Genomic DNA, 24,433 nt, shown 5'->3' with positions numbered 1-24,433 from the left:
AGAAGTAGTTGAATGTGAAACAGTGTGAGAATATGAGGCTAGCAAAGTAGATGGGGCAAGAAACTTGAATGTCTTGTGTGATACGATATGGACTTAAAAACATTTTATTTTCATTTTCTTTGGAAAGCAGATAAAGAGACACACAGAGATCCTCCAATTTTCATGTTCACTCCTCAAGTACCTGCAATAGATAGGGCTGAGCCTCGTCAAAGCCCGGATCTAGAACTCAATCTGGTATCCCATGTGTGTGGGCAGGGAGCAAAGAACTTGAACCATCATCTGGTGCCTCCTTGGTTTGCATTAGTAGGAAGTTGGGTCAGAAGTAGAGCTGGCTTTTGATCCAGGTACTCTCATGTGGGAGTATCTGGACCACTGTACCAAATGTATACCCTATGATATGGAATTTTGATATAATTTCTAAGCATTGTATATCTTAGAACCATTTGAAACAGGCCAGTCCACTGCAGTGGCTTTCAATATGGTAAGCCTGGGCTTCAGCAGAAGTCAGCTTGTGAAGAGCCCTGGCAGCTCTGCCAAGAGTTGGATCACTGGAAATGGACCTGCCCTGGAGTCGAAGGATGCCCAGGTCAGAGCCACAGATCTTATTGGCTCTAAGCTGAAAAGCCCTTCACTCAGCCCAACTTCCAAAGTGACCACTGCAGCTGAGGGTGTGGTCAAGTAGGGTCAGCAACATTGCAGGCAGAACTGTAAATTTCTTGTTAGAGATGCCACCTGCCTTTACCTGGCCAGCTCTCCTCCCAGGCCAGCCAAGTAATGAAAGTCAACAGAGTGCCTTCCCCTAGGAGGTTCACACCTCCCTTAGGATATACCCCATGTGAAGAGATAGAAAGGTCTGGGCCTCTTAACTTACAAGGCCTAAAGCCCAACAGATTATTATCAAGCCCCTTCTATCAGGTTCTATTTGCCTCTCAATCAGAAAACTTAATTGTAGCTTAGACAGCACCTTTCTTTGCACATCTAATAATGACTCTGTCCTTTGTTCTAGACCCTGTCTAGCACACTTGGGCCTCATTCCTTTGTAATCATAACCTCTACTCTACCACCAATGGCTCTACTCCCAACCTGTGTGTACTGATGGTCCTCTTCCCCACTTAATGCTGTATAATTGTTCAGACCTGGTTAATGCCACTCTTAGGATCATTGGTTACTATCCTCACCCTGTCTTTTATGACCTTGTCTAAATATGATCAGAGTTGGCAAACTTGGAAGGCTTCCATAGCCTTGGCAACTCATGACGACAGCCTAGGGTGGTTACTGGCGCCATAAACTAGAGTGTCAATTTGTTGGGTCAACAACAAGAGCCACTGTGCACTTGCTCCTCATGTGGGATCTCTGTCCTTAATGTGCTGTACATTTTGATTTAATGCTATAACTAGTACTCAAACAGTATGTTTCACTTTGTGTTTCTATGTGGGTGCAAACTGTTGAAATCTTTATACTAAATTGATCTTCTGTATATAAAGAGAATTGAAAATGAATCTTGATGCAAATGGAAGGGGAGAGGGAGTGGGAGAGGGGCGGGTTGTGGGTGGGAGGGAAGTTATGGGAGGGGGAAGCCATTGTAATCCATAAGCTGTACACTGGAAATTTATATTCATTAAATAAAAGTTAAAAAAAAAAGAAAAAAAAAAGAAACCAAAAAAAAAAAAGAAAAGTAAAATATTTGGTACATTTGTTTCATTTAAAAATTAATTTCATTTAAACATCACAATAACCTGTGTGGTAGTGAGATAAACTTTATGATTACTATGCTATTGACTAGGAAGTTAAGTGGCTAGTTCATATGAACATGCAAGAAAGATATGGATCTAGGACAATCTATAAGTAAACAATCAAGCCTTCAAAAACTTTTGCATAATATAATGATATTACTCATAAGCATTTTCATCACTGTATTTATTTGTTCTTATATAAATATATACTTATGTCTTAATCTATGGTAAGAGAGATTTTGCATTATTATGAGTTTTCAGTTCTTTAATTATTGGCTATAGATACGTGGGAATTACCTATAACATTTCAGTTTGTGAATGAACTCTTTGACACTTTGAAAACAATATAAATTGATTTTTCATTTCTAGGTATTTCCTTATAGGATTCAAATAATTTATGTGTATTTCTGAACCTTATTGTTTAAGTAACATTTTAAAAGTTTATATATTGTGGGAGAAAATAGAGTTGTAAGTTTTTTTTGTTTCTGTCATTTTTAACACATAGCATATTTGAAACTGCAGGAAAACTGTTTTCTTGTATCAACATATACTCAGAAAGAGTAGATGCAAACAATTTCCAAACTGGACTGTTAAGGTATAAAGGGATGTCAGGAGACCTTCTGACTACATACACACATTTTAGCTGTGGGAATGATGCAGGATATACCTGAGGACTGCACTCCCTATATCTACTTTACTTCTCTAGTACTACTGTTTTGGAAGGAAAGACAATACTTTAATGAATTTCTTTTATTTCTACCTTCTCTCTAATGTCCATTTATCCTGTAGGCAGAGTATCAGGAAGGGTTGGTTCAACCCTTCTGTTATATTCCTTCTATCCTGATGCCGTATAGCCGGGTAAGTTAGTCAGCAGGTGCTAAAGTCAGGTAGAACAGAATCTGCCATTGATTAGCTAAGTTTACACAACAAATTAAGACAGGATCTACAACTTCTGTGACTATTAAATACAATAATACATGGAAAGAACTTAGTGCATTGCTTGGCATTTAGTAATTGCTGTTGGCTATTATATGCTCCAAGACAATAATAAATTAGCTATTCTTATGTGCTCAGTGGGAAAATAACCCTGCTAGATGAGGTTTAAATATGAACCTAGTGACTTTCATAGAGCAAAATGCACTGAGACCAGCTGAAGAGAAGTTCCGAACTCCATATTTGTGACAACCCATGAGTTTTACCATATAAGTAAGTCTAATATGCAGAGTTATTTGACATGAGAATTAGAAGTTAAGAGCTTTCTCATGAAGCAATGCCAGGTACAACCCTCCATGTTTTTCCATTGCAAAGGCAGTTGATATTACCAGAAAGAGAATGTAATTTTTCCAGGCTAACTGCGAAGTAATTGTGTTGTCTATCTTTTAGGCGTATTTACATCTGGATCATTAGACTCTGCCCCTTTAGTCCTTGTAGCACACTTCTGTTTGTACTTAATTTCTCTCATCCATCTCTTTTGGATAGGTAAATAACTCTTGGTCTGAAAACCTTATGTAGCTCTTTTAGATGATTTTAGTAAGTCATGAATTTTTTTTTTGTGGTTAATTGTGTATTGCTTTTGGAAGTATCACTTTGAACTTAAACTTATCATGCAATACAAAATATTAATAAGAATGGTAATATTTGCCACTTAAAATTTGCTACAATGGGCTTTATTTTATATGTAGGATGTCTGATTCTCACAAGGCTATCTCCATTTTACATAGGAGTAGTCTTAGAACTTAGGAAAGGGTTATACTAGAGCAGGATTTGTCTACCTTGATCATATTGAGATTTTGCAGTGGATAATTCTATGTTGTTGACTTCCCTGTGCATTCCTGGATATTTACAGCATCTCTGGACTTTCTTTACCCTTGAGCCATGACAACCAAAAATGCCCCCCAAATATTGCCAAATTTTCCCTAAGTGGCAGAATTGCTCCCTAATGAGAATGGCTGGTCTAAAGAATATAGTCTGGGGGCTGGCACTGTGGCACGGTGGGTTAAAGCCCTGGCATGCAGCAACGGCATCTCATACAGGCACTGGTTCAAGTCCCGGCTGTTCCACTTCTGATCCACCTCTCTGCTATGGCCTGGGAAAGCAGTGGAAGATGCCCCAAGTCCTTTGGCCCCTGTACCTGTATGGGAGTTCTGGAAGAATCTCCTGGCTCCTGGCTTCAGCTCAGCTCAGCTCTGGACATTGCAGCCATTTGGGGAGTAAACTAGTGGACTGAAGGCCTCTCTCTCCCTTAGGCTCTATCTCTGTCTGTAACTCTTTCAACTAAATAAATCTTTTAAAAAAAGAATATAATCTTTTAACATCAGAATGCTAGACATTCTTTGTTGAAACCAAATTATATAGTCAATTTAATACGAAGGCGCTTCAAAAAGTTCATGGAAATGGGATGAAAAGTTAAATTTATTTTTGTGCAAAAAACTTTAAACCCATGCATTTTTTTTTGTAGTATGTATTTTCCACAAACTTATTGAAGACTCCTGATATTTGAGAAGTGATTCTTTTTTTTGGATGGCAAAAGTGAAAATCTGCAGTGAGAAGTCTTTTTTGACTTTTCTAAGCCCTAAGATAATATCCTAAATGTTTGTTATTCTGTTTTTAAGTAAATAATCCCAAATAGCACATGACTCAGATAGTATCGAGTGAAACTGCTAAGCAATCATATATCATAGTATTTATTAAATTCCATTATCAGACAAGACATGACGAGACTTAAGACTGATTTAGGAATGTAAAGCACATACCTGTCTTGCGGATTGTTGAGACTGATGGCTCGGATGTGAACCTTGTTCACTCTCATCATTCCCTCCTATAGGCTTCACCTTGTTGAATTTTATTGTCAGTGATTTAAACATCCTCTCTCGGGTGGCGCTGGGAGCCTTTGTTTTTATGACTGTGTCTTGAGGTTCAGAAATGTACTTTGTTTTGCTTTTCATTAGTAGACAAGCCAATTAGTTGTTTAATCAGGATTTTCTTCTGGTTAATTCCTGCAGGCAACTCCCTAGCTAGTCAAGGCTTTGGCTTAAAAGCAGCAAATTACTTCTGCTTGGGTGATTTCCACTCAGCTTATGAACTTTCTGGAGTCAAAGTGCCCTAGTGAATAATTTATAAGTAGAGGATTAAATGAAACTTCGTAGTTGGTTTGAATTGTTTAAATGTGATCACATTGCCCCCTGGCTAGTTTTCTCTCTTTCTAATTACCCTCCTACCTATCTCTGTCTATCTAATTTGAGACAAAGTAATCCATGCAAATGATTCAAAAATAACAGGAACATGAGGGCTTCTCACATAAAGCAAATACGTTCATGCACCATATGCTGATGTCCCTCCAGTGACATGAATACATGAGTGGCCCCATAAGACCATACTATAAGCTAGGTATGCAATAGGTTATTACAGCTGTTTGCATAAGTACACTTTATAATAACGCGTGTGCAGTGACATAATAGCCTAACATTTTTAGAACATATCTGTATTGCTAAACAATGCTCAACTATAGCTCCATTACTCTGGTGGTTGATTTCCACACCGCTAAAAGACAAAGCAAAGCCAAACCAACAAACAAAAACAATCCCTTACTGCTTTAACTGTGTGTGTGTGTATGTGTTTGTGTGTGTGTACATTTGGAACCCAAATCTCTAGGAGGCACAGGGACAGATAAAGAATTGTTTAAAAAGAACTTTTTCTCTACTAACAGCCTAGACAAAATTTGTTTATTTTCCCCCTTGCTGCACATTTTTTGTCCACCAAAGATTCAATTGTCTTTGTTTTTAATAGGATCTTTTTAAATGCACTTTCAAATTCAGACTAAAGCCTTTGACCAAGAAGGCTGTCTCTGCATCTCTTCCTTGCCCCCAACCAACAGAGTAGGCTGAGTCAACAAATATTTTTTGACCCCATATTTCTGCAATTTGGGGATTTCCTTTAAATACTAGTTATGCATTTTAAAGTATACTCATTACAGTTCATACAGGAAAAATTTTTAAGTAAATTAGTTCAGTTTTCCTTATTACCCAAATCACCTGTTTATTTTTAAAAATGTAAATCAGAACATTTAATTTTATAACCATTTTTTTGAAAAGAAAACTTATCTAATGGATACTTTTCTGAATATTGATTTGATTTATATGACTTGAAAACTTCAAGCTACTTACTTTTGGTTTTAAAAATGGCTTTTGTATAGGCAAGGTTTTCTTTTTGGTTGTATTATTGATTCAGAGACATTTCTGAATAAAATGCTATATATATATATATATATATATATATATATATATATGGGATCGTTTGAGGAACTTCTGAGATAAACCTCTAAGATCATAGCTGATTACATTTTGAATTTAATTGGTGAACAATGTCGCCCAGTCATGAGAAGGGAAGTTGTTAACTGCAGGCTGTGACAAATTCTCTCCTTGCCTGGGATTCTCAGAGGAATAATTACCTCTCCAGGCCCCCTTGTAAATCTTCTCATAGCATTTACCAGTGGAAAGATACCTGGAGTCCCTAAACATGAAATTTATTTTAGAGGACTTCTCCAGCCTGTCTAGATTGCTTATTGTAAATAAGCCTGGAATTTACGGACATAGGAGGCATGACTGGCTAGGGGACAGTGTGTAAGCTTTGTAAGGTAGTATAACATGAATATGTTCCCAAACCAAGCTGTCTTCCTTTTGTGAAGTGCTTTTGCACATAATGCTTAAAAACTTCCAGGAAACCCAAAATTCAACTGTGCTAAATTCAGGAGAAAATGGACAATCACTGATGCTGTGTCTGATGCATGTTGGATTATCCCCAAAAGGGATGTTTTATAAGTGCCTACGGGTGGCCTGTATGCACTGAACTATGAGTGATATTTGGTGCTGGGTAAGATCTATGATTTTAGAGTCTGTTGTGACAATCCAATCCTTAGGATTATCACAGGGCAGAAGATACGTGATACAGATATTTATTTAAGCGTGTTTAGAAATCACTTAAAATACCTTTGTTAAAAAAAGATTGATTTGTTTATTTTCAAAGAGAGAGAGAGAGAGAGAGAGAGAGAGAGAGAGAGAATTCTTCCATCCACTGTTTCACTCCGTAGATGGCCACAACAGACAGGGCTGGGGCAGGCTGAAATCAGAAGCCAGGGGCTTCATTCAGGTCTCCCACATGATTGGCAAGGGTCCAGAGACACGGACCCTCATTTCCCACTGCTCTGTGCAAGCCATTAGCAGGGAGCTGGATTGGAAGTGGAATGGGTAGGATAAAAACCAGTGCCCTTATGGGATGCCGACATGCCTGAAATGCCAGCACCTCCTTCTACTTTAAATTCTATGGCTTCATGTTGTTCTGCAGAGGAGTTGTTTAACCAGAAAGAAGGGAAGGAAAAAGCATTTCTATTTTGGATGAAATGGATTACTAGAATCTCATCTTTGTCATTATTATTATTATTACTATAGGTTCATTATTTCTAAAAATAGACATATCCCCCTATTTGAGGGGGAGAACTTCTGGTTGTTTCCCTTGAGATTAGTTACTGTAAATCACTTACTACCTTTTTAACTCAGTGGCTGTTCTTGTTGAAATAATAATGTGAGTTTTTGATTATTTCAGTAGGATTTGAGAGGATTGCTTAACTGATACTTGCTGGTCAACATACATGCCAGCATTAGTTTCATAGTTCTATAAAAATTGTAAGGAAACAGTTTATACCTAGTCTCTGATTGACATGCTTCAATGTCATTCCTATAAAATTATTCAAATCAATGCTGGAAGATCCATAGTAAACTTTTTACTTAATTAGAGTCAGGTTTGAGAAGCACTACCATTCTTTGAAAGAATCTTTAGTGGTAGAATTTTAGACCGTGCCTGTAGGGGGTAATTTTGGATGGGGAGGGCTTCATTTCTAGTATTTTTCAAATCATGATCTCCTCTGCTACTGCAAGGGGAAATGGGTTGAAACTTTATCTTTTCTAGCAGACTATGGGAAAAAACTAGAGTTACAATGCCAACTGAGGTTATATTTTTCTCCATGTATACTATAATGTAGCATTTAAGCAAGTTTCTAAGGCCTCTCTGAATTGAATTAAAATAGCCTGAATGATTATCTCAATCCGAGGAGAGCAACCACTAAGTATAAAGGTCATGCAGTTGTAGGCCAGGGTTTAGGACCCAGGGCAAGCAGATCCAGATTCCTTCAGGTCAGAAAACAACTCTGAGTCATTTGTGGATTTATGTCTCCTTTACTCTCAGTGGTGGTGAGAAATGCAGAAGGAACAGCCACTTGGCCCTAATGGTGCTAGGGCCACGGGAGATATCCACCTCTGTGGTGGTGATCGGATATACACACACAGACATCTACACACCTGGACACACAGCCACATGTCAATCCACAGGCAACCACACCTAGCCACGTGCTGCAGTGGCTTATATGAGTTTGCTGATCAACGTGGTCCAGAACCAAACCAATAAGCATTATTCATAATTAATAACCACTTGCATTGAGACCAGCGCTGTGGTGTAGTGGGTAAAGCTGCCACCTGTGGCGCCAAAGTCCCATATGGGCGCCTGTTCTGGTTGGAGTCTCAGCTGCTCCATTTCCCATCCAGCTAGCTTCCTGCTAATGTGCCTGGGAAAGTAGTGGAAGATGCCCCAATCGCCTGGGCCCCTGCATCCATGTGGGAGACCCAGAAGAAGCTTCTGGCTTCAGATTGGCCCAGTTCTAGCTTTTTCGGCCATTTGGGGAGTGTACCAGCAGATGGAAGACCTCTCTCTCTCTCTCTCTTTCTCTTTGCCTTTCAAATAAAATAAAATAAATATTTAAAAATGCAAAAAACTCCACTTTGATTAACAGTTGAAGGTATATTTTCTTGAAATGATCACTTTACTGGTATAGCTAGAAGTTCTTAAAATAGATTTAGGTACTGATAAATGTAGAGAACAGAAATAAAATTCAGTTCAAAGCAGCTTAGCTAGAAAGCTAATTGTATATAGACAATCTTCTTTGTGAATTACACTAATAATCTCCTTACATAACAGTACATCATGATTTTCAATTAACTGAAGTGCTTTCCGTTAGTTCACTAGATGATAAAAAATAAATAAGCAATAATAGCCCATAACTGGAACCAAATTCTGAAGCAGGCTAGTCAACTTTGTACAAGAATAAGAAAGCTTCATACAGTCACTCCATTCATATTCACAGGACAAATCCATCACAACTCGATTACTGTGTATAAAACACGAACATAAGGATTTTTTTCAAAACATTTATTCTATTAGTCACAGTCTAAACCAATATAGCATTCATTAGTCACAGATGCCACTAGTTATTAACAATTTCCTGAAGGCATTTTTACCCTTAAAGTCTGTTACATTTGCTGCTCATGCATTTTAATTATAGATTAAAAGTAATGCAAATATTATAATCAATGAGACAGAGAGCATTTTTTTTTACTGAAATAGTATATTTTAAATCACTTTACTTTCAGAAATTCTTCATATTAGCTAACTTGTGTTACATCTAGGCACATTACACCTGCAAGTGACTGAAAAAAATATAAATACTCTAAATTTGTCATCACATAAAATTATACTGGCAAATATTTCTAAATAGTGTTATACATATTTTATGATGGAAAACTTAGTAACAGGTGCTGTAAATCCATTTTGTAAGACCATTCAAAACACATTTGACATCACCAGCTTCAGAGAAATTCGGAAGATTTCCTTGAATATATATTTTTTGAACTTAAAGTTAGCATCTTGCTACAAAAAAAATCAAAGGAACATAAACTGAGTTTCTTTGGCTACTTTCAGAAATTCCAGGTCTATACGTTAGTATGTAATAAAAAGGCAGGGCATGCAGACATCAGTATCAGTGTTCAGTTAGCTAAGGTATTACTGTATGTTGCTGTTTTTGTTGCCAGCATAGTGTACTCAGTAGATCCATAACAAAGATTTGTTAAATTCATGTTGAACATTAAAATTAATTATGAAACACATACACAATCCTAACAAAAGTAGATACAAAGTATATTATGTTTTTATTCTTAACAAGAAGACAATAGTCAATATTCAAATTTACTTATGGTAAAAACTTTATTGGTTTGTTAAATCCAAGGGATGCACATAATATTGATCAGTCTGAAAATTCTTAGAGAAGGATTAGAAGTCATTATTAGTCTACTTAATGCTTGTGTTGCAGCTTGGGGTTCCTAAATTTTTTTGGATACTTAATTTAAAATGTCTTGTAATCACTTTATTACTTAAAAACAAATTTATCTTCCTTATCACCAATCAAGCAGATTCTTCTGAATTTGCATTTGTAAACAACTCTATTGTTCATTTCATTTCCTCTTTATATTCATTATATTCAATAGTTGTTTCTTTTATTCTTGTTTTACCAAACATCAGCTCTTTATCCCTTCTTCATCCCTATTTACACTAGCATATCTAAGCCCTAGAGAATGCTTTACTATTGAAATTATGCTTGGTTTGGCCAAGGGGAACTATAAGCAATGCATGTGGTGTCCAGCTGGCTAACTGTGTGTGTGAGATGAGCTAAAAGCCCACCTCTGAGAAGCAGTGAGGAGTCCAGCAGAGCACTTGCTTGAGCAATGTTTTCTATGTTTTTCTGTAGCATCAAAGAAATTTCTTTGAATACAAGTTCTGAAATTGATTTGTAAGTGTTTCTCATGTTGAATCTCCCAGTACACTTGTTCAAACTTAAAACCTCATGTAATAATTCTAAATTTATAGAAAGTTTGTAAGAACATTGGGGAAAAATTAGTATCTGCCTCATCATGACTCTCTAGTTAGGTAACTCTTTGTGTCTTATTACATTTGTGTTCTGCATGTTCTCTCTGTTTACACAAGGGTGCTTCAAAATACTCATGGAAAATGGAATTAAAATGCTTATTTTGTTGTAAAACACTTTTTAAATCCACACAAATAGAAGGCCTTCAAAAATTCTATATAGGGCCAGAGCCATGGCATAGCGGGTAAAGACACAGCCTGCAGTGCAGGCATCGCATATGGGTGGGATCAACACCCAGCTCTCTGCCATGGCCTGGGAAAGCGGTAGAAGATGGCCCAAGTGCCTGGGCCCCTGCATCCGAGTGAGACACCTGGAAGAAGCTCCTGTCTCCTGGCTTCAGATGGACTCTGGCTGGTTAGACCATTTGGGGAGTGAGCCAGTGGATGGAAAATCTCTCTCTGCCTCTGCCTCTCAAATAAATAGATAAAATCTTTTTAAAAGATTCCATGGAAATGAATATTATGAATTCCAAAAGTTTTTTGCACCAAAATAAATAAGTTCATTTTTTCATTAGTCATTTTTTAATTTTAATTGTTTCAATCAAGTACCAAAGCTATTTGAAACAGGAAATTTTACGACAGTTCAATAGAGTAAAGTGAAGGATTACTCTATTAGGATATCCTCCATAAATAAAATTCAATAGATTATGTGAATTTGAATTCTACTGGAAACTTGGCACCAGACTGAACATTAGTCCAAGCCAAAATTTTCTCTTTAGTGTTGAGAAGCCCTAAACATATTTTCCTTCAGGTTAAACGTAAAAAGCTCTATAACAGAACCTCATTAGCTTGACACTGTTGAGTGCAACTTAGCTTAGGTCACCAGGATCTCCTATGGGTATTTCAGTTGATGAAAGCAAACAGCAGAATTTGAAACCTAGGTAACATGTGAGTTTGCGAAACTCCCCTCTTTGGTGTGACACAGCACATTCCATCCAGGTATATGGCTCCTGTTTCACTCTCACCAGAATCTACCAAAGGCCGTTGTAAATAAACTCTCTCAAATAAGATTGCTAGATTTCAATTCCTTAAAATATCAAGCTAACAAGGCTTTATTTTATGAAATGTCTGTATAATTTCAATGTGAAAAAATTTTTACATTTGCTAAAGTCTCATAACCTGTGAGATGGGTCACAAGGAAATAAGGAAATGCTGTGAAAATCCTCCAAACAAAGCTTAACCATACAGAATCCCAATTCCCACAGTGCACTTTTTGCAGAAAGGAATAAACACAACAACTTTCTATCTTGAACATGATTACTCAAATATAATCAGAACTCGGATCAAGTGAGTTTACATTAGCTAACTGGGCAAGGAGTTCTCTCACATCCAAATCTGAAGCCCTGCAGGGGCCGGCATAGGCCTCAGTCACCTACACTCAGAGCCAGCATCACAGACCTCTCAGGTGTCTGCCTGGATTCAAGGTGAAGTAAAAAAATATCCCACGTCTTACACCAAAATAGAGGTTTTGATTTAGAAATACACTTTTAACCTTATTTTTAAAATAAAATAGAAAAGCAAAAATCAAGTTTGAAACACAGTAACACTTATTTTGGAAAGATAGCAACCAAAATCTAGAAAGCATAAGCTGTGTGGTTCAAGTGGAAAAGGCATTAAAGAACAAACCATAGTATTCAGGGAAAAACCATACTGAATAAAATATACAGTATGTCTAAGCATTCTGAAGTTACAATTTAAACCATAACGGTAAAAGCTAAAAAACTATGCTCAGTTTCTGCTAGAGATTAAGTGTACCTTTACCTGTTTCCCCCAAATAAAATCAGTTGACTCTTTAATCACACCTCAGAATTTGTGTTCTCTCTCTCAATACAAAGCAACCACTACATACACATAAAATGCTTATTTGTTAATGTAGTAGTAATTCCCCTGGCTCATCCAACATGCAATGCACATGACTTCAAAGACTACAAATTTGGGGAAATTGTACACAAACTGGAAAAACAAAATTTCAAGTTTCAAAACCTGCTCTTAATTAACTTTATAGGACACTCAAGGTCACTTCTGCTCCTCAGATGTTGCGCTGTCTTTGTTATTTTTTTTGACAGGCAGAGTTAGACAGTGAGAGAGAGAGACAGAGAGAAAGGTCTTCCTTCCGTTGGTTCACTCCCCAAATGGCCGCTATGGCCAGCGCGCTGCACCGATCTGAAGCCAGGAGCCAGGCACTTCCTCCTGGTCTCCCACGCGGGTGCAGGGCCCAAGGACTTGGGCCATCCTCCACTGCCCACTGGGGCCACAGCAGAGAGCTGGACTGGAAGAAGAGCAACTGGGACAGAATCCGGCACCCCGACTAGGACTAGAACCCGGAGTGCCGGTGCCGCAGGCGAAGGATTAGCCAAGTGAGCTGTGGTGCTGGCCAGCACAGTCTTTTGATTAGCTGTCTACCTTGGCCTAAACATACATTACCAAATACCAATCTGTGGGACCAGAGGTAAAACTTTAAAAGTACTGTATCTCTTAGTGGCTGAATAAAGTCATTACAAATACATACACTTACACTCTAAAGACCTCAGTATGGTCTCAGCACCTAACAATATATCACAGGCTCCAAGAATCCTATCAGGTTAAATGATGGTACATTATAAAAAGGAGCCAATTACTTCAGCCAAAGTCATTCAGAACCAAAAATGTTAAGAATGACCAAAATCAAATCTTTATTTTTGTTAACTGTATAAATGTGATCCAAATGTGTCCATCACTGGTTTTTCAAAAAGAAACATGCTATAAAATAAGCAAACTATATCTGTTCACCGATGTGTATGGACTCCCTAGCTGTCTCATTGGGCTTAACTACAGATCACTCACAGTAATAGATTTTTTTAGTATAAAGTGTAGCATGATGTTAAGCTATTTTAGCTTTTGCACATTCATGTTGCACGTCTGGCTGATAATGGAGAAAAAGTTGCAGCATTACACTGTTAAACTAGGTTGCATCTGGCCCCTTTAAATGGCATCAATATCAATGACGTCATTCTTGCTGTCAGACTTCACAGTTTCAACTTTTGGTACACTGGCAGCCTTCAAATACACCACCTCAATGTTCTCCTCTTCATCATCTTCATCACCACCAGAAGACTCCTCCTCTTCCTCCTTCAACCATTTAATAAACCGTTCTGCTTTGACACGAATCTCTTTGGCAAGTTATTCTTCTTAAAGACTTTATTTATTTATTTGAGAGGCAGAGTTACAGACAGTGAGAGGGAGAGACAGAGAGAAAGGTCTTCCTTCAGTTGGTCCACTTCCCAGGTGGCCGAAACAGCCGGAGCTGTGCTGATCTGAAGCCAGGAGCCAGGTGCCTCCTCCGGGTCTCCCATGCAGGTGCAGGGGCTCAAGGGCTTGGGCCATCTTCCACTGACCTCCCAGGCCACAGTAGAGAGCTGGATCAGAAGAGGGGCAGCCGAGACCAGAACCGGTGCCCACACGGGATGCTGGCGCTGTAGGCGGAGCATTAATCTACTGCGCCACAGCGCCGGCCCCTGGCAAGTTCTTTTGAGACGTATTTCTTAGAAGCCTTTTCTGATCAGCTGATGATGACTTCTTCTTCTAAAAGGTCTGCATTGTACATCTTCAAATTGTGTGGAATCTTGAAGATGAACTGAGCTTGATGCATTGCTACCACACACTCCAAACCACGAAGAAGGTACCGCTGAGCTTTTTGGTTGTTGTGACAAAATCTTAGAAAATGGCGCCTGTATTTCTTAATTTGTTCTCTAATATTCTCATTAAAAAGAACTTCAGTCAGAACAAGAGGACCTATAGCTTTCACATCCAGTCTTTCTGCCTCAGCAACAATTTCCTAGTCAGGTGAGTCAATAACACCCTCTTCTTTTTTTTTCTTAACAAAATCAAACAGAATATTGACCCGCTCTTCCATAGTCCTCTCCAAGTCGTCACTGAGCGTCAGAACTTTGGGATGGTCACTGATCTCAACCATTCTGCGGATCTGAGTTTCCTCAGGTGTATCCTCTCCCCAGTGGCCCTAATCCTCCTCTTCCATAGCCTGTGGAGGAGGACTGATTTCATCTGGTGGTGGTGGTGATGGTGCTTCACTGCTGGGTACGGAGCCATTTTCCTTGTCTTTGCCCTTCCTGTTTTGCTTTTCTTTTCCTGTCCCACTGTCACTATTCTCAGGTGGGTTTTTGAGAATGACCATGCAGAGTTTATGATGTGTGTCAAGCACGCCTCGATAGCCACAGGCTTTACAAGAATAACCTATCCTTTGCTTCTTTGGATTGAGATGCAGATCTGTTTCAGGATTCTCACACTCAGGACAGAGAACAATTTTTTTTTTTTTTTATGAATGAATCCATCCAACATGTCTTGCAGCTTATTCGCCTCATGAGATCCATTGACAAGGTAACAGTCACGTTGATATAATATGGTGATAAAATCCACAGACTTTGTTTAAATTTTATCATCTGTCTGAAAATTCTGCCATTTTCCATTCTCGTTGAGAATCCAATACAAAATCATGTATCGCATGCAGCTGCTGTGACTCTTCAGTCTCTTTCAATCTGGAATGGTTCCTCTGTTTGCTTGTCTCTGACACCTTTGGCAATTTAAAAAAGTATCAGCCTTTCTTGCCATGGGATGACACTATCTGTTTTACATATCTTTGTCAAATTAGCTTTATAAAAGATTAATCAAGTTTCTCATACAGTCTCAGACAGGTCCTCTCCTGGCTTTCTAATGTTTACAGTTTAGTTAGAGGTCAAGAATTTTCCAAGTACTGCTTTTGTTATTCATGTGTCATTTGTTGTGTTTTGCCATATGTTGTTCAGTTCATTCAGAGATGAATTGATTCAGTCAGTACATGATGCAGTAAGCATAATAATCAGAGGCACTGCAGATCACATGTGTTATTTCACTTAATATCCATGATGCCTTATTAGAGAGGTTTTATTCTTACCCTGAACTTGGAGATACCAAAATTAAAGTTTAAATGATGTAAGTAATTTTCCCAGTTACCTGGCTAATTAGTACCAAAGCTGGGACTCCACCCATAAGATGGGTCTTTAAAAAGCTCATGGAAAATGCATATTGTAAAAAAATTATGGATGTGTTATGCTTATCATAATATACACTGTCTATGAATTCTTCAAATATTACTGATATTCCTGGATTTTTCTTTTTTTCCCTTTTTTGACAGAAAAAAATCTTTTCATTCTGTTTCTCCATAGACATTTTGAAGTACCCTTGCATATTTATTATTTGTGATAAAGTCATCATTGTAAGTCATTAGAAAGAGGCAGCTTGAGCTAATGGGGAAAGGAGAATATTTGATACTACAAAGTGTGGATTAATGAGTCAGTTCAAGCATTGGCTAAATGTGTGGATTTCAGTAACTCAAAACTTATGTGAACTGTAGTTTACTTTTCTGTATAAAGGACATTGAACATGCCTTCTTTATTGAGTACCTCATCCATAATTAAGTCTCTTGATACTTCATTAAATTATATGTTTGGGATAGCTATCTAAAATTCTTGAAAATAGTGTATTTAAAGATAATTATATATATAAAACAGGTAGAAACAAAAGTTAGCACATATTGAGAAACTTATAGCAGGAACACTAGACAAGGTTTTCTTATTAATTAACCTTTGTTGTTATAACATTTCAGTATTATCTTATCAGTATATTACTTTAATCAGTATATTATTTTTATTATTATATTTATTTTAACATAATTTTCACCAAGCATCTGATTATTATTTATTATAGAGTACCAGTAGCTTACTCCACAAACAGCCTTGAGACCACTACTTACCCACCAAAAATTTCTGTGGAGTAATGGGGACTTAGTGTTATGCATGGGATTGTAAATCATACAACTGCTTTAGAGAACTCTTCAGCAGTTTCCAATATAAATATGTATCAATGCTGTCTCAGCACTTCCATAGCTTGAAGCACATTCAGTGGAAATGAATGCTTATGACTATGTAAAGATGTCTGGTAATGTTCAGAGTAGCTTTATTCATCATAAGCCCAACCTGAAAAGAACCCAAATGTTCACCACAAGGGAAACAGTTAAATTGTGGTATATCCACGAAAAGGAATACCTTGAAGCAATCAAAAGGACAGATGACTGATTCATGCAATGACAAGACTGGATCTTGAAAACCTTGTGTTGAGAGAAAGAAGCTAGACACAAAATAATACCTACTGAATGATGATGCAAATGAGAACAGAGATTGTTTTCAGGTTGTGGGGAGGGATTGTGGTGTTGGTGGAAAGTTGACTGCAAAGAGAAGGAGGAAATTCTGGCATGATGGAAATGTGCTGTATCTTGAACTGTGTGATGATTACTTAGATTTATATATATATATATATATATATATACACATATATATATGTCAAAGTTTAGTGAAGTTTACAGCTAAGATTTACACATTCTATTGTATGTTGTTTATAATTCAGAAAAGTAGTGTTACCATTAGAATGTATATTCTAAACACTTTCTGCTGCTAGCCATCATTTTGTCTGGATAAATCAGAAAAAGTCCTGGACTTGAGAGGACCACATCTTAATGGGGAATAACAGCCAGACAGTCGGTGTTGACCCTGTTAAATAAAGAGTTAGCCATTGGCTTGATGCTCTCTATATGTTGAGTTCCTATGTAACAAACTGCAACCTAGCTTACTATGCACACAAACCAAAACCCAGTTTAGGAGATTATGTTCTTTAGCAAATAGGTTTCAGTCAAACACAAACAGTTGAGCTTTGGCCAGCCAACTACTCAGACTATACCCAAATAAGGCAAGTGCTTAATCACACAATCCCCATATAAGACAAATGCCTAGCTGTAGTAGCCAATCAGGCGACTTCACTACTTTACTTTGATGTTCAGCCTGTAACAGCTTGCTGTTCACATAGCTGGGTGGAACTTGCAGAATACCTGGCGCCTCGTTCGTGAATTACTTTATTTTATTCAAATAATCTTTGTTTAATTTGCCTAAAGATTTTGTTTCGATAATCTATAGATGTATTAATATTTAATATTTATTAATTTATTAATATTTATTAATATTTAATACATGTATAGTATGGGGATAGCCCAAAGGATGGGACAAATTGTTTATTTGTTAAATGATGTTTTCTGAAGGTTTCCCAGAAGCTGATTCTTGAGATATGAGTAGAAATTTATGGAGAAGACATAGGGGAAAAAGAAGGAAGCAGAGGGAGCTCAGTTGTGTGGAGGTATTGAGGGAGCCTTCCAGGTAACAGGAGGTTCATATGATCATAGAGTAGAAGAGCCTGAGCTCAACTTATGTGAAATACTGTCCTCCAGAATTGGCTCTTTCTGGAGTAAACTCCCTGTGTGTTTGTTTTGTTTTTCAAAATTAAGGAAAAGCGTTTATATTTCTGAATTAGTATCTGATGGTGCGTGAAAAGATCACCTTAGCACTTCATACCTTGAAAGCACTACCATTTAATTTATCTCACAATTCTGTGGGTTGGCTTGGGTGATCTTTGAGTTCTGTCATGCATATGGGATCAGCTGGCACTGGCAGCTGGTCGATTTAGGATGGCCTGGTGGTTGAGAGGGTTTTGACCTGGTTTCCTGATTCTCTTTCATGTGGCTTATAATTCTCTAACTTAACTAGGATTTTTCCTTTCCTTTCCTTTCCTTCCCTTCCCTTCCCTTCCCTTCCCTTCCCTTCCCTTCCCTTCCCTTTCCTTTTTTTCTCCTCTCCTCTCCTCTCCTCTTCTCTTCTCTTTCCTTGTCTCATCTTTTCTTGTCTTCCTTCCTTCCTTAAAATGTAAATTCTTTCATGTCTTCTGTAGCATTTTTGTTAATATCTCATTTTATCAAAGCAAGTCAGATGTTCATCCCAGTTTCAAATATTAGAAAGACTGAGCCTATTTTTTGAAGGACAGAGAATTATTTAATAGCAATTTTTGGAGATCTATATAAAAATCTTCATTCAAAGACTTGCCTTTTATAGCACTTCCCAAAATGTATTTTTTTTTCAGAAAACATCTTTTAATAGGACTCACAGGCAAGGTAATTTGTAAAGAGGTGGTTAAATAATAGCATCAAGCTGTGCTATGGAGTTTATGTTTCAGTGTGAAAAGTCAAGGAGAAAAAGGGAGTGCTGAATGGAATGGTTAGTTTTCAGAACATTTTTCAAAAGGAGAGATAAGCCAATTATAGGTATGTGAGGAACTTCCATTCTTATATTAATTAATTTTCTTTTGATTTCTGATAGAGGATCTGAATTGAAGCTAGTTTAGAGAAAAAAGGGACCATCTTAAAAGGGTATGGAGTGCCTCATGGGCCACAAAGAGAGCATTAACTTACCTTTGGGACATGTAAAGTTTTCCTTCTTTCCCAATTCTTGTCTCTTCACATCCGGTAACATTTTTTCTTTTGATCACTTTTATGTGATAGGCAATGGGTGTCAACAACACCTGCAGATGCATGTTACGATTCAGATTCCCAGAGAAAGAGAAAAATATAACACATAAGCTATAAACTGATGGTAAGAACTACAGCTATATCCCAGTCATTTGGAGTTTCATTTTGCTATGGTTGAATCAATATTTGAAAAATTAAATGCAGATAGTGAGTAAGAATTTCACATGTTTGAAGTTCTAATGCTATACTGCTTTTAGTTTTAGATGTAAATCAAGAGCAGATATTTAAATAATACAGAAACATAGGTTGCAGATACTGAAGATTTCCAAATTCTATTACATTCCTAACTTCACTCACACTTGATCAACAGTTTGACATATACCCACCCAATTATTTTTTATAGTTTTTCTTTTTACTCAAGAGGGAGGGGAGAAAGAGGGAGAAGAAAGGAGGAAGGGAGGGAGGGAGAGAGAATGAGAGAGAACGAGAGAGAGAGAGACAGAGAGAGAGTTAGTGCAGTTCTCTGGTCTACTCCTCAAATGCCCACAATGATCAGGGCTGTGCTGGGATCTAGAGCCAACAGCTGGGAACTTAATTCAGCTCCCCCAAGTGTGTGTGGCAGGAATGCAGTTACTGAGCCTTCACCTGCCATCTTCCAGGGTCTGCATGGACAGGAAGCTGGAGTAGGGAGTCAAACTCAGGCACTATGATATGGGATGCAGATGTCATAATAAGTGTTTAACCACTAGGCCATAAACCTGTTCCTTCATAGTTTCTTGGGGACAGGGACAGAAGGAATAATAATTATAATAATAATAAAAATAATAGCATTAAAACAAACAGAAAAGTTATCATTGGTCAAGATTTGACTAATTACAAAGGAATATTATATGGCCGGCGCCGCGGCTCAGTAGGCTAATCCTCCACCTTGTGGCGCCAGCACACCGGGTTCTAGTCCCGGTCGGGGCACCGATCCTGTCCCGGTTGCCCCTCTTCCAGGCCAGCTCTCTGCTGTGGCCAGGGAGTGCAGTGGAGGATGGCCCAAGTGCTTGGGCCCTGCACCCCATGGGAGACCAGGAGAAGCACCTGGCTCCTGCCATTGGAACAGCGCGATGCGCCGGCCGCAGCGCGCCTACCGTGGTGGCCATTGGAGGGTGAACCAACGGCAAAAAGGAAGACCTTTCTCTGTCTCTCCCTCTACTGTCCACTCTGCCTGTCCAAAAAAAAAAAAAAAAACACAAAGGAATATTATATGCTCACACACACACACACCCATATATATATATATATATATAGCAACTGATTCTTACAAAAGAGCACATTAAGGCAGTTATTATCTTTAATTTATCTATGAGTAACAGACTAAGTCACAGTAAAGGACTTTACTTTGACTTTAGTGTTGCCTATTCATAACCTGTATTCTTTTCACAAGGATAAGAGCAATAATCACTGTTTAATGAAACCCTCTCATTACCCAAATCTAAATTATTTCTTTCCTTTACAAAACTCAGATGAAAATTACCATTCCATTTTTAAACATGAATGAAAGTCACATAGTAAATTTACGACAGATCCATGGGGCTGGCGCTGTGGCAGAGCAGGTTAACGCCCTGCCCTGAAGTGCAGGCATCCCATATGGATGCCAGTTCTAGTCCCGGCTGCTCCTCCTCTGATACAGCTCTCTGCTATGGCCTGGGAAAGCAGTGGAGGATGGCCCAAGTCTTTGGGCCCATGTACCCATGTGGGACACCCAAAAAAGCTCCTGGCTCCTGACTTCAGATCGGCACAGCTCCAGCCATTGTGGCCATCTGGGGAGTGAAGCAGAGGATGGAAGACCTCTCTTCACTCTCTCTCTGTCTCTCCTCTCTCTCTCTTTCTCTTTCTCTGCCTCTCCTCTCTCTGTGTAACTCTGACTTTCAAATAAATAAATCTTTTTAAAAAATGACAGATCCAGGAGTAATAGCCAGGAATCTTAGACCACAAAGACCCTGGTTTTCTCTTAGCAATTTTGTACAATAATATTTTTAGTAAAGCGGGATTCTATATCACAACACATTGGTATGCATAATATTATTTAAGAAAAGATTTGAATAGTCATTCCATAAGTTTCCATTCCTGCATTAATTTCAATAGATGAATGTTGGCTGGTTTCTGTATAATCTGCCCTCCATAGCTGTAGGTTCAACCAACCATGAATCAGGTACAACTGAAAAGACAATTGCATCTGTCCTGAATATAAACTGATTTTTTTCTTATTATTCTTGAAATGAATCTATAACAAATATTTACATAACATTTATGTTGTATTAGGTATTATAAGTAATATAGAGATTAAAGTACTTCATATAAATTACTTTTTTAAAAGATTTATTTGTTTATTATAAAGGCAGAATTACACAGAGGGAGAAGAGGAGAAGCAGAGAGAGAGGTCTTCCATCTGCTAGTTCACTCCTCAGATGGCTAAAATGGTTGAAGCTGAGCCTATCTGAAACCGGGAGCCAGGAGCTTTCTCTAGCTCTCCCATGTGGGTGCAGGGACCTCAGGACTTGTGCCATCCTCTACTGCACTCCCAGGCCATAGCAGAGAGCTGGATTGAAAGTAGAGTAGCTGGACCCAAACTGGTGCCCACATAGGATGCTGGCACTGAAGCCAGTGGCCCCACCCTCTATGCCACAGTTCCGGCCCCATAAATTGCTTTAATATATATTAATATATAATATACCACATTATTATATATTATATGTAATTATAATATATAATATATTATATAATATATTAATATATTAATACATATAGGATGATTTGCATGGGCTATATGTAAATACTATGCTATTATATAAAAGAACTTGAGCATCCTTAGAATTTGACACCTGCAGATGTCCTGGAACCAATCTTCTGCAGATAAGGAGGAATGATTGTATTTGGTTGGGCAGGATTCTTGGACTAGCTCTGACTTAGACCAGTCAAATGGTCTGATGAGCAGTGACATTTGTCTTGTGGATGGAAGAGAGGAGTTATGGTCTCAAGACACAGAATTTGTCATCCCTGGATTGATTATTTAAAGATAACATAAGTTTAATAATTAGTATTTTGGGGCCAGCGCTGTGGCTCACTTGGTTAATCCTCCACCTGCAGTGCCGGCATCCCATATGGGCACTGGGTTCTAGTCCTGGTTGCTCCTCTTCCAGTCCAGCTCTCTGCTGTGGCCTTGGAGTGCAGTGGAGGATTGCCCAGGTGCTTGGGCCACTGCACCCACATGGGAGACCAGGAGGAATCACCTGGCTCCTGGCTTTGGATTGGCGTAGCTGTGGTCGTGGTGGCCATTTGCGGGGTGAACCAACAGAAGGAAGACATTTCTGTCTCTATCTCACTGTCTAACTCTAGCTGTCAAAAAATAAAAAAAAATTAGTATTTTAAAGATTTCTGCAATGAATGCTATTAGTTTTCAAAATGCTCTATTAAAATAAGTGTAAAACCTAGTTGTGATGAAAGAACAATTTTTGAGTATATACACAGACATATAACTTCCAGATAATGCTACATAGCTATGTCTTAATTTGTTTTCCATTTCTGTAATGAAATACCTGGAGCTGTATAATTATTATAAGAGGTGTATTTAGCTTGTAGTTTTGGAGGATCATTCTGATGAGAGTCACCCTGGCTGCTCATTTCATGCAGGATTGCATTATAGTAGCAAGAGTGTTTGTGGGAGGGAGAGATCAGATTGCAAGACAGGCAGACAGGGTGGGGTAACAGGTAATGCCCAGTAATACTCTCCAAATAGTCCCACTCTCTCTCTTAACATGGCCACAGTTGAGGACCATGCTTCTGACACATGGTTTGGAAGACAAATCTTATAGAAAAACATAGCCACCTATTTTTCACTTATACTTAGGATAAAATTATTCAATACAATTTGGCTTGTACAATTTGAAGCAGCCTGCTTCAATTCATGGTAGTGTTATGCTCTAAGGAAAGAAAATTATAACCTTCTGCTATAATACTTTTCTGCCCCTCAGTGTGATTTTAAGTTGCCAGATTATCTTAACTCTTTGGAAGTCTTTCATTTAGTCATTAATTTGTAGTTGAAAGACTAATTTTAATTAGTATTTCAATTGGGTAGAATACTTGATCCTGTTTAATATGGTATTTTGGCTTTATGAGTGTAGATGGGTCTGAGAAATGAAGGAAATTGGCAGTAATACAGGAGACGGGTGGCAGTGCTGTACTGATGGCCAGGTAATGCCTTGACAGTCTGTTCCTTGGTGCATATAATGAAGTTGCTTTAATTGTGTGAATACTATGAGCTTCAACAATTACTTCCAGGAAAATAATAAGGCAAACATATTTTCCACTTTGTTAATTTGTGCAAAATAACTGGCAGAGGTTATAAGAAAAATACTCAATTTGTGGGATATATTTTTGAAAAAACCTTTTTTGAATTATAGTATACAAATCAAGAAATGCACACAAGTACACAGATAAATGAATTTTTTGATTGTTAATCACACTTATAACCCAAGTCAAGTGGGAAGCATTCAAAGCATTTCTAGCACCCAGATGGTCCTGGCTATTTCTGCTCTCTCCATTTTTTTAACATGTGAAAGAAGAGTATATTGTCATTTACATAGTTTGAGTCAGTGAAGCACTATTTATAACTAAATATCAATTGATATGGCATCCACACCAATTTTATACTCTATATTAACTACAACTAATAAGAAAAAACATGAGATTTGTCTTTTGGGGTCTGTCTTATTTCACTTAACATAATGATCTCCAGTCGCATCCATTTTGTTGCTGATGTCGGGATTTCATTCTTTTTTTATGCTGAGTAAAACTCCATCACGTATATGTACCACATTTTTTTTATCCAGTCATCAGGTGATGGGCATCTAGGTTGATTCCATATCTTAACTATTATGAATTGAGCTGCTATAATATGGGAAGGTAACTTTCATCTGCTGCTTTCATTTCCTTTGGATATATTCCCGGGAGTGGGGTAGCTGGGTCATACCGTAGATCTATTTATGGATTTCTGAGGAATCTCATACTTACTTCCAGAATGCTTGTACCAGTTTGTGTTCCCCCACCAATAGTGTATTAAGGTAACTTTTCTTCCACATCTGTGCCTGTATTTCTTATTTTTTTGATTTTTGGATAATAGCCATTCTAACTGGCATGAAGTGATACTTCATTGTGTTTTTATTTAATTTCCTGGATAGCTAGTGATCCTGAGCATTTTTTCATGTGTCTGATAGCAATTTATATTTTATCCTTTGAAAAATGTCTGTTTATATCCTTTGCCTGTTTCTTAACTGGGTTTTTTGTTTTGTTGCTGTTGAGTTTATTGACTTCCTTATGTATTCTGTATCTTATTCCTTTATCAGATGTATAGTTTACAAATATTTTCTCCTGTTCTGTTGGTTGTCTGTTTACTTTGTTAATTGTTTACTTAGCTGTGGAGAAGCTTCTTAGCCTGATGTAATCCCATTTGTCTGTTTTTGTTGCTTGTGCTTCT

General features: G+C 37.9%; 1 protein-coding gene and 1 pseudogene across 1 annotated transcript in view; both read right to left on the bottom strand.

The window, feature by feature from the left end:
• The window catches only part of CNGB3 (cyclic nucleotide gated channel subunit beta 3), a 168,321-nt gene extending 163,724 nt beyond the window's left edge, over window positions 1-4,597 (bottom strand). Inside the window, exon 1 of the mRNA XM_062189513.1 lies at window positions 4,487-4,597. Coding sequence (XP_062045497.1) covers window positions 4,487-4,597 — 111 coding nt within the window. The remainder of the gene's footprint in view (window positions 1-4,486) is intronic.
• Window positions 4,598-13,496: 8,899 nt separating this feature from the next.
• On the bottom strand, window positions 13,497-18,977 carry LOC133758682 (eukaryotic translation initiation factor 5-like; annotated as a pseudogene).
• Between the last annotated feature and the right edge of the window lie 5,456 nt (window positions 18,978-24,433).

Source organism: Lepus europaeus, chromosome 4, assembly GCF_033115175.1.
Source record: "Lepus europaeus isolate LE1 chromosome 4, mLepTim1.pri, whole genome shotgun sequence".
Lineage (NCBI taxonomy): Eukaryota > Metazoa > Chordata > Mammalia > Lagomorpha > Leporidae > Lepus > Lepus europaeus.
This window is presented reverse-complemented; position numbering and strand designations above follow the sequence as displayed.